General features: G+C 45.2%; 1 protein-coding gene across 1 annotated transcript in view; it reads left to right on the top strand.

Moving 5' to 3' along the window:
* NOX5 (NADPH oxidase 5) overlaps positions 1 to 8,969 on the top strand; it is a 64,137-nt gene extending 55,168 nt beyond the window's left edge. The window contains exons 16-17 of the mRNA XM_023586738.2: positions 4,025 to 4,191; positions 5,296 to 8,969. Coding sequence (XP_023442506.2) covers positions 4,025 to 4,191; positions 5,296 to 5,427 — 299 coding nt within the window. The 3' untranslated portion in view covers positions 5,428 to 8,969. The remainder of the gene's footprint in view (positions 1 to 4,024; positions 4,192 to 5,295) is intronic.
* Positions 8,970 to 11,631: the final 2,662 nt, after the last annotated feature.

Genomic DNA, 11,631 nt, shown 5'->3' on the forward strand with positions numbered 1-11,631 from the left:
TTTACATGTAAATCCACGTTTCCATCTGGCATAATTTTCCCTTTGCCTGAAGAACTTCCTTTATTATTTCTTGTTGTGCAGGTTTGCTGGTGCTAAATTCTTTTACCTTTTATTCATATGCAAAAATATTTTTTCACCTTGAATTTTAAAAAATATTGGCAGCAGTTGAATTTTTTCCTTTTGATACTTTAAAAGTTTCTCTCCATTGTCTTCTTGCTTGCATAGTTTCTAACAGGAGCCCTCTTGTATTACCTTTGTTCCTCTGAATAATGTATCTTTTTTCTTTTCTCATGGCTTTTAAGATTTTTTTCACAATTTTTCAATAATTTTATGATGTGCCTTGGTGTGGTTTTCTTTGTGTTTCTTGAGCTTGGTGTTCATAAAGCTTCTTGGAAAATTTTCAGTCATTCTCTCTTTACATTTTTTTTCTGTCTCCCCTTTCCCTTTTGTCACTTCATTTGCATATATGCCAGATTGTTTGATGTTATCCCACATTTTTTTTTTCCTTTCAATTTTTAAAATTCTTTCTCAAGCTGTGCTTTATTTGGATAGTTTCTACTGGTCTTTCCTCAAGTTCTCTGATCTGATCTTCTGCAGTATCTTATCTGCTTTTATTCCCATCCTAATCAAAAACCTAGCTGTTTTTAAAAAGTAAATATTGACAAGCTGACTCCAAAATGTATATGAAAAATCAAAGGACCTATAATAGTTGTTAATCCTATCCAATGTATTTTTCACTTCAGTTTTATATTTTTCTTCTCTAGAAGTTCCACTTAGGTTTCTTTGTCTTCTATTTCTCTCTTCCTCATGTTCTGTTTTGGGCTTTTTGTTTGTTTTTTAATATTCTTGATCATATTTATAATAGTTATTTTAAAATTTGTCTACTAAGTCCATCATCAGTCTCATTTCTGGGTCTGTTTCTAATGACTGATTTTCTCCTGGTTAGGTCATATTCACCTGCATCTTTGCATGCCTGGTAATTCTTGACTGGAAGTCAGACATTGTGAATTTTATGTTGTTGAGTTCTAGAATTTTTTTATTTCTTTAAATAGGGTTATGCTTTGTTCTGGTGCAGTTTAGTTTTAAGGACCTGTTGGATTCTTTCAAGGCTTGTTTTAAAAATTTGCTGAAGTGGAGCCAGACAAGCCCTCAAGGTAGACGAATTTAACCCCAATACTAAGGTGATAGACTTCTGAGGACTTTCTATCACAAGATGTCTCCACCTCACTCTGGCTGATGGGAACACAAACTACTCCCTTTCCTTTTCTCTCTGCAGCTGCATTTTTCCAGTACTGTGCCTGGAAATTTTAGCCTCCTTGTTCTCCCTGAACTCCAATCATTATGTCTTCCACCTGGTGAGACTGGCACCAGGTAGTAAGCTGGGGCAATTGTAGGTCTGCCCTTGTTTGTTTCCTTTCATGAATAAAGTCAAATTCCTGTAATAAACACAGTTTTCTACAAGGAACATTCAAACAGATGCAGTTTATTTTAACTACCATTCAAAGCCTTAAAGTACAAGTCAACAATCTTTGGAAGATTGCTATTAAACTTAGAATATCACAGGAAAGCTCCTTGCCCTTTCTTGTAAATAGCATTTCTAGCAAATATTTATATAACATTGACTTTGTTCTAAGTTCATTAGAAGCTCAATTTTATGATGACAAGGTAGAGGAAAAGTTTAGATTTAATTTAAATTTTCTAGTTCCTGGTATATAAATATTTGCTGTTTGCGTCTTCCTAATCTGTGTAAACAAAGGATAGCAGCTAACACAGTGCTTTATATTCTCAAAGCCACTTGAGTCAACAACTTTATTATAAGTTTCTTTGAAGGTTTCTCACTAACTGCAGCTGAAACTTGTGGCCTCTGATTTCAATTTTAATTATGCATCAGGGTTTGAATTCAAGAATTGTGACTTTTAATTTTTATTTTCTACAACTTGAGCTTCAATCATTGTTTGAGTTTGAATCTTTATCCCTAATAGTTATAGAACCTCAGGCACATTGCTTAACTACTTTGCCTCAGTTTCCTCACCTGAAAAATATGGGTACTAATAGTACCCACGTCATAGGATTGTTATGAGAATTAAATGAGATATTGCCCACAGAGCACTCAGAATAATGCCTGCGGCATTGCAACGGCTCAATAAATTTAGTAGCAGTCGTGATTGTCACCATCACATCATATTTAATGACTGAGGAATGATACAGTTAGTGATTATGCCATAAATTATTTAACCAAGTTCCTATTATTAAACAGTTTATTTATTCCAGATTGTCCACTATTATAAATAAGGCCACAATGAATATGTTTGTGCATAGGTTTTTCCCCTTCTTCCAGGCAATTTCCTTAGGAAACTGTCCCAGAAATGAGATGACTGTCTCAATCACAACCGCCATCCTCTGGTACTCCTTCTCTCCCCCCACGCCTCCAGGGTGCCTCCTTCTCTCTTCTTTCCTCTCCCTGGGGTGTGGTGACTTTGAGGGAGGGGTGAGAAAGGCCAGGGCCCTCTCAGGTGGGCATCCCTTACAGTGCAGCGCCCTCCTTCCCACACCACACTACTGAGAGGGAAGTGCTTTGTGAGATAAAATATGTTAGCCCTCCTGGGGCCTTTGCATTTTAACAGTGGCTGAGGCTTTATGTCAAAGGGAAAATAGGCTAATAGTAGCATAAGAAGCAATAGAGAGCGAGTTGGGATGGCATAAATTCTTTAGTTGTGGGGGAGAAGGGGCAGGAGAAGAGAAGGATGCAGTAGGCATCACCTCATGAATGCTCCTTCCAAGAGCCTAGATCGGGTCCCAGCATCTCTGACCTGGGTCGATGCACAAAGCTGAAGCAGCACTCTCCAATCTTTTTTCCATCATGGCACATGTGGAAAATGATAATATTTCTATGCCACACCCAGGTAAAGGGAGGAAGCTACGTGAACACACACTGGGAGCTCCAGTTGCCCTGAAGGCTCAGTACTGTGTGTGCTCTGGCCTGATGGGTCTGTGTGGTCCAGTCTCTTCCCCTGCCACCTCAGTCCTAAGGCACTGTTTTTATTGTGCCATGCCCCTGCTCAAACACTTTTTTCTTACTACATTATGTAACCCCCGAAGCTGGGCATTTGGGCATTTCAGTCCCATCTCCTATTACTCCTGTGCATGGCTTCTCTGTTCCAGCTGGGCAGTTGCATCATGTCCCCAAACATCATGTTTGATCCAGCCTCTCGTCCTTTACGCATGCTAGTTCCGCATCTTGGGATATCTTCCTTTCGCCAGCCCTTTGAATCTTGCCCCTTTCCAAGATCTAACCCAATCTCCACTCTTTCCAAGAAGCAGCTCTGTAAGCCCTTCCCTGTGTATTAGTAGCATATAACATCTGATCCTTCACTCATCTCCTCATCCTTTGGTCTAAGTTACCTTTTCATGGACACATGGCTTGTGTGTCCATCCAGACAGGGAAGACACTGCGAGGAATGGAAAAGCATGAACTTTGGTGCCAGAGATCACCAAGTTGCTCTTTTACCCTTCTATAAAGAGAAGGTCTGGGAGCAGGTGTGGCTCAAGTGGTTGAGCAGCTACTACACATGGGAGTCCTGAGTTCAGTCCCCGGTACCTCCTAAAAACAAAACAAAACAAAACAAGCAAACAAATGAAAAATCTAACTCAGGGGAGCTGATGTGACTCAGTGTTTGAGTGTCGGCTTCCCACATACAAGGTCCCAGTTTCAATCCCTGGCCCCAATACCTCAAAAAATAAAAATAAAAAAAGAAAGGCTAACTCGGGGAGTGGTTGCAAGGGTCATGTGAATGTAAAGAGGCTCACATGGCATGCATGTAGCAGGCCCAGCTCAAGCAATGCCACCTTTCCTCCCTACAGCATTGATCACTTGGCAGTCCTGGGTGACCACAGGTGGCTGAAGGTGTGAGTTCCAAGACCTGTTGGTCTCCCTGCAAGTCCGAGGAAGAGGTGGCTACATCCTGCCTTGCCCCAAATCACGGGTACTGGCCCCTCAGTACTTCCCTCTTCCCCTGCCCCACAGGCTGCTTCCTGGAATTGCACTTGTACATGACCTCTGCGCTGGGCAAGAATGACATGAAGGCCATTGGGCTGCAGATGGCCCTCGATCTGCTGGCCAAGAAGGAGAAGAAGGACTCCATCACCGGGCTCCAAACGCGGACTCAGCCTGGGCGTCCTGACTGGAGCAAGGTAATGGCCAGCTGGAGCCCCCCCAGCCTGCAGGGACCGCTGGGGACTGAGGGCCTGAGGCAGGGGAGATTAGGGCCAGCAGCCAGGAGCAAAGTGCAAGGCCAGCACCCTGGTCCATCCAGCCAGGGATCTCAAGATGGAATGGGAGGTAGGGAGCCTCGTTCTGAATCCATCACTAGTTCACTTTGTTCCATCATTTGCCTCAGTTTTCCCATCTGTATAGAGAGGAAGTTAGTTAGAATGGCTTTCAAGGCTTTTCCCAGCCCTGACTCCCTGTGAACCAATTGGAAGGCCCACATGGATGGAGTCTTGGGCAAGCATCAAGTCTTATCCGCTCCTGTTATAGATGGGAGGAGGCCCAGAGATCCTAAAGAGTGTGCAGTCTTTCTACCCTATTTCTCAGCCTGATTTTATTATTAATTTTCCGTCCCCATGCTCTTACCAATTGGGGTATAGAGTTTGCATGGTATCCCCAAAGGTACTGCTTTTGAAACTGCTGTGGCTAATCCATGCCCAGGTGGTGAGAGTTGAAGCGGGACGTCATGGTATTTGGCCATCGATGAGGACTCCCAGAAAAAGGCAATATTTAAGGAGAGTTTGAGGTGGAGAAGAGTCCTTCCTGGGGAGGAAAAAGACTGAATTCAGGAAAGAGACCATTCAGTTGAGGGCCCTGGCCAGCCCCGAGGACTTATGGGTGGTCTGCAGTCTAGACTAAATACGGCCTCTGTGCTCCTGGCACACCCTGTGCACATCTCACTCTCCACCCGTTTAGTGTGTTTCTCCATAACAACCCAGCTACTTGAGTGGAGGGCCTGGGTCTTACTTGTCTTGGGCACCAGCCCCCTTTGAAGGGCACTGGAGTGTATTATGGGTTGAAGAAAGGACTTCTGTATGAATGGCTGAGTGTCGGAATCTCTGCTCTAAAGTCAGCGGTGCCGTGGAGTTCCTCAGTGTCCTTCATACAATGCAGGGAGCCATCCCTACCGTCTCTGCTGTTTCGGGGATCCCCATTGTGTTGTTGACTCCAGCTGGGCATGTCACTAGGCGGGTCAGCAGCCCCACCTCTCCTCCCTCTCTTCTTTCCCCTCACCCCATGTACTCCAGGTGTTCCAGAAGGTGGCTGCTGAGAAGAAGGGCAAGGTGCAGGTCTTCTTCTGTGGCTCCCCAGCTCTGGCCAAGGTACTTAAGGGCCATTGCGAGCAGCTCAACTTCAGATTCTTCCAAGAGAACTTCTAGCCCCACCTCTGCAAGCTCTGACTCAAACCCACACTGCCCATCCGCTTGGGAAGTCTTGGAGATCATCAAATGACGATTCCTGTAATGATGGTAAAATGCCCTCACAAGACCAGGCTCAGACGACCCACCCACAGGACCCACCAGGAAACATCTGATCCTGGTCCACATATTAGAAAGGGGGGCTCATCTCCTTCAGAACCCAAGGGGAAGAAAAGGGCCTTGCTCGGTGCTGCTGTGCGTTCTGAGTCTTTGAATGTGGCCTCGAGTGGTTGTGAAGCTGATAAGACCAAAAGCCGGTGGCTGGAGGATGGGGGGTGGAAGGGAAGCGGGTGGGTGCCAGGGGCATCTCAGGGATTCCAAAAGTCTTCTGGAGGGAGCCTGCTCCCTGCAACAGTGGGACCAGAGCTGCCTAATCATCACAATCATTTGGGAACTTTTATTCTCAGCATTTTTAAAAAATTTATTTTTGTTTGTCTTTTAGGGGGATTTTGATTTTGATTTTTAATTTTTTTTAGTCTTTAAAAAATTTTTATTCTCAACATTTTATTATGACATTTTCCAAACATTTAGAAGGTTAAAAAGAATTGTACAGTGAACAGTTACCCACCTCCTCTATTCCTCGATTAGCATTTTCATATATTTGCATTGTTGTATATCATCCATCTTTCCCTCCTTCTATCAATATCTTCTTTTTCTGATATATTTCAAAGTAAGGCACAGATGTCAACAAACTTCACCATTTGGGGGCACTTTTTTTGAATGCGCATTCTGTGTTGTCCCGCTCGCAAATTCTGATTCCAAAGATCTGGAAATGAGACCCAGAATGTATATTTTCTCCAAAGTCCACTTCCATCGGGAGAGACAAACAGCATATTTTCCTCTCCTCTCTTTGTCTTCCCATCTCTTTTTATCTGTGACACCTCTTATCCAAAGATGGGGATCTTGGGTGGAGGCGGGGCTGCGCAGATGAGAGAAGCAATAAGCAGAGGGTGAGAGGAGTGGACCAGTGGATGAGAAGGCAACAACGCTGGTGGGAAAAGTTGTCTTCCTAGAGAAGCAGTGAGAAAAAGGGATGAGGACACTGAAGTGGGCCATGGGGGAGCAGGCGCGCCCCTCAGTGAGAGCTGGGAGGGACAAAGGTGGGAGAAAGGGCAGTACCTAAGAGGCCCTGAGGAAGAGGAGGGGGAGGACAGGAGGAAGAGCAGGCCCCACCCCTCAGCCCTGTGGTGCAGGAAGTCGCCACCTTCAGCACGGGTGGCAGAGGGAAGAGCCTTGCTGGGAGTGGGCCTGTCTGGGAGCCTCGTGCTGGAGCCTTCTTGCAACCGTGCTTAGTTTCCACCATGCCCCACGTGGAGAAACTCAGGCTTAGTGAAGTGGGGTAACCAGCCGAGGCCAGGCAGTCCTGCCGCCTGTTTCCTGCTGTGTTTTTCCCTCTTCATCAGGCATGGAGAGGCTTGGAAAACCCTGTCAATATATGAAACTAAAGAGGGTGTCCTGACTTACTGCTGGAGTATGTAGAAGGAGGTACTAAGATGATCTGAAGACCTGGCAGAGCAGGGTCTGCCTAGCACAGATTTAACACACACAGACACACACACCATCATCATCATCATTTTACATTTTTGTCCAGCTTCTGTCCATGCTGCCCTAACACATCGGGACCTCTTGTCCTCAGTCCCTTGGCCCTCTCCTAGCACATTCCCACCACTCTTCCACTCCTATGTAGAAACAACCACTGTTCCTTTAGAATTTTCTGTTGCACAGTGGGAGGAAACATGTGGAAGAATTTGAGTGTAAGATTCTAAAATCCATTAACTTAGGACCATGTCAATGTCACAGGTTTTCTCTCTAGGTGTATCTAAGTTACTCACAAGAGGGCGCCGCAGACTCGGAGATCTCAGGAAGGTCTGGTTCGGTTTGGTTTCTGGGAAGCAGCTGGTTCCGGAGTGGCAGTGAATCAAAGGGATGGGCGCAGGAGACCACACCCCCCTCCAAAGCGCCCCGCCCAGGGAAACCCCTCCAGGCTCAGTCCTGGCAGAACAGTGCAGGCAGTAGAGTTCATTTTCAAGACGAGCGTTTCTTTAGCTGCCAGCCCCTCGCGCTGCACAAAGGTGCGTGCACACACACGTCCTTCTCCTTCCTGATAGCCAGGGTCCAGGCCCTGGGCTTCCCTCCTTCCTCCTAGCAGAATGCCCTTTTCAAGGCCCAGTGGAGCTCACCAGGCCAGGCTGGGGGAGAGGCCCAGGGGTCTTGGCTCTCCCTCAGTGGACATCTCATCTTAGGTGGCAGGATCAAATAGGACAGTGTGCAGAAGGCTGGTCAGTCCATCTGCATGCTTCCCAGGTAAGCAGATGGGCACCATCCCACCACCAACAAGAAACAAAGGCATCCCTCTGTCAGTCTGACTTTCCTGCTTTTCACTAGATGTTGGAGTGCTGTAGACACATCTACAGATAAGGCCAGTGCATGCTAAAAGAGCAGAGAGGAACCCAGGCTGACCATGGGTAAAAGGCGGGTTAGCAGTGTGAGCACCTGTCTTCCTGCCAGGCTGTTAGCTCCCCCAGGTCAGGTCTGTGGCCCCAGAGTCAAGCACAGAAAGAGGGGTGTGGGCCTAACTTTCTTTTGTCTGTTTGCTCTTGGAAGTGGGAATGGAGGGACAAAAAGGAATAGGGAATTTTTACTTTTTATTTTCCACCCTTCTATAAGTTTTTGTTTTTTTTTAAAATATCCCTCCCTTGTGGCTTTTTGCGTGCTGTCTGCTCTCTGTCCATTCGCTGTGCGTTCTTCTGTATCTGTATTTATTTATTTCCCCCTCCCCCCTTGCAGCTTGCTTGCTGTCTGCTCTCTCTGTCCATTTGTTGGGTTCTCTTCTGTGTTTTTGCTTGTCTCCCATTTTTGTTGCATCACCTTGCTGAGTCAGCTCTCTGCGGCGCTTGCGGGCCAGGCAGCACTCTGCACCATGCGGGCGAGCCGCCTTCACAAGGAGGCCCCGGGATGCGAATCCAGGGCCTCTCATGTGGTAGACGGGAGCCCAACTGATTGAGCCACAGCTGCTTCCCCCTTCTATAAGTTTTTATGACAAACATATTACTTTTATAGTTTCATTTTTTTTAAAAACTTCAAATAGAATATTAGATAAGAGAAAAAAGAACAAGTACCAATTTTTCCTATTATATAACAAAAAAATAAATGATGTACATGTATAGTGTGGGAATAAATAGATAGAAATGCTCAGAAAGCGTATTAAAAGGATATGCACCAAATTGTTGACAGTGATTGTGGAGAAGGTAAAGGAAGACTTTAACATTTTCCTCTGATCTAGTCCACATATTCATGTATATCTGTGTGATGTTATATAGTATATAATTTGTATGCCATGCACATCATATATTACTGGTGGGATGTTTTACTCCATGTGCGTGTGTATGTATGTACTCATGTATGGTCTGTATAATTTTTTTGAAAAGCAGGGAGATTGTCTGAGATGATGTCTAAGATTCATATATTGATTTGTTTTCAAGTAAAAAGTGTTTCAGACATTACTGTGGCCGTGGGACTGGCCCTTCCAGCTGGGGGGAGGGGGGGGTGTGTCACTCCCCTTGACCCCTTTGAAAAGTGAGGCTGCTGTAGTGCCCATGTTCAAACTGCAAAGCTGCCAGGCCTAGATGATCTAAGCATTAAAATGAAAGGAACCTTCATGACCAGAGGCTCATCCAGAGGGGCTGCAGAGGCCACAGGCAAACAGGTGAAATTGTGTGCACAGGGCTGGGCCAGCAGCTGTCCAGTTTCAAAGTCCAGCTGCCTCGGGCACATTCTCTTCTAAACAAATATTCCTATTAAGCAGGTTTCCTGACAGATTGATCCATCTTTTTATGACCTGCCTTTACCATATGATAACTCTCCTTTGAAAAATAAGATTGATTCAGGCAAGACATTTATTTAATGGGGAACTCTATCCCAAGGGGGAAAATACTCAAACTGAATGGCAGAGATGGCTGGATGTAGACTCAGTTCTCAAAGGAAGCTTTCAGCCTCCCAACCTTAGCCCTTCTCCCCTGGCTCCAAACAAGCCGCCCTGATCCCACCCAGGGACAAATGAGGATCATCTTTAGTCAGCCTAGTTGTGTGAGTTTAACCTGCTAGAGGAAGAATATATAATTAGTGTGATGGGGAAGAAAAGCATGCATTAAACTTTTTTAATTCTTTGTTTTGAAATAATTTTAAACTTATGAGACAGTTGCAAAAGTAATATAAACGCTATACAGGGGAGCAGATGTAGTTGAAGTGGTTGAGCACCTGCTTCCCATGTACAAGGTCCCAGATTCTATCCCAGGTACCTCCTAAAAACAAAACAAACAGGGAAGCTGATGTGGCTCAAGCGGTTGAGCACCTGCTTCCCACATGGGAGGTCCCAGATTCAGTTCCCAGTGCCTCCAAAAACAAGAACAAACAAGCAAACAAATGAAAAAGCCAACTCAGGGGAGCCAATGTGGCTCAGTAGTTGAGCGCTATATCTGAGGTCAAGGATTCAATCCCTGGCCCTGATACCTCAAAAAACAAACAAACTGGGAAGCAGATTTGTCTCAGTTGGTAGAGTGTCCACCTACCACATGGGTAGAGTTCAAACCCAGGGCCTTCCAACCCATGTGGTAAGCTGGCCCATGTGCAGTGCTGATTCATGCAAAGAGTGCCATGCCATGCAGGGTAGCCCCATGTGCAAGGAGTGCGCCCCTCTAAGGAGAGCTACCCCACCCAAAAAAAGTGCAGCCTGGCCAGGAGTGGCGTTGCACAGATGGAGAACTGACACAGCAAGATGATGCACAAAAAGAGACACAGATTCCCGGTGCCGCTGACAAGAATGCAAGTGGACACTGCATTGCAAGCAGACAACTGGAGGGCGGGGGGAATGGGGAGAGAAATAAATAAAAAATGGAAAAAAAAATCTTAAAGAGAAAAACAAAAAAACAAGCAAACCACACAAAAACCAACGTGTGGGAGCTGGTATGGCTCAGTGGTTAAACACTGGCTTCCCACATAAAAAGTCCCAAGTTTTATCCCCAGCTCTAATAACAAAAAGGAAAAAAAGAAAGAAAAAAAATCCCTATAAAGAAAATGCCAACATACCCCCACCCCTCCAGACACCCAGATCCACCAATTTTAATTTTTTGCCACCTTTGCCATTCCTTTCTTCCTCTCTTTTTTTTCTTTCCTTCCTTCTTCTCTCCCTCCCTTCCTTCTACCTACTTACCTTCCTACCTACCTACTTACCTATTTTCTGAACATTTAAGAGCAGATTGCACACATCATACCCCTTAAATACATGGAAATTTCCTACAAACAGGGATATTATGTAATCACATTAAGTGCATGTTTCAAGTTCAAGAAATTTAACATTGATGTAAAGTTCACATTGTACATTCCACTTTTTTCTTATGCCCCAACAATGTCCTTTTTAAAAAAAAAATATTTACTTTTTATTTCTCTTCCCTTCACCCTACCCCCCACCCACCATTGTCTGCTCTCTGTGTCCAGTTGCTGTGTGTTCTTCTGTGTCTGCTTGCATTCTTGTCAGCAGCACCAGCTCTTTTCATTGGGTCATCTTGCCTCATCAGCTCTCTGTGTGTGCGGCACCACTCCTGGGCAGGCTGTGCTTTTGTTGCATGGGGCAGCTCTCCTTGCAGGGGTTCATTCCTTGTGCATGGGGCTTCCCTATGTGGGGGACACCCCTGCATGGCATGCACTCCTTGAGCGCATCAGCACTGCGCATGGGCCAACTCACCACAGGGGTCAGGAGGCCCTGGACCTCCCATATGGTAGGCAGATGCTCTATCAGTTGAGCCAAATCTGCTTCCCCCAACAATGTCCTTTGAGCCTTTTCTCCTCCATTCATAGATCCCAACCAGTATCATGTATTTCATTCGATTATTATTGATTTAGTTTCTTTCTTCTTTGAAGTGTGGAAACATATGCAACATAAATTCTTCCATCCCAACCCCTCCCACGCATACCATCCAGCAGTATTTTTTTAAAAAATCACATTCACAATGTAGCCATACCCTCCCCATCATCCATTACTAGAACTTGCCCTTCATCTCAAACAGAAACCCTATACTCATTTTGCGTTAACTCCCCATTATCCCTGTCCCCCACCCCTGGTAATCTGTACTCTCCTTTCTGTCTCTATGAGTTTGTATATTCTCTGAA

This window comes from Dasypus novemcinctus, chromosome 3, assembly GCF_030445035.2.
Source record: "Dasypus novemcinctus isolate mDasNov1 chromosome 3, mDasNov1.1.hap2, whole genome shotgun sequence".
Classification (NCBI taxonomy): domain Eukaryota; kingdom Metazoa; phylum Chordata; class Mammalia; order Cingulata; family Dasypodidae; genus Dasypus; species Dasypus novemcinctus.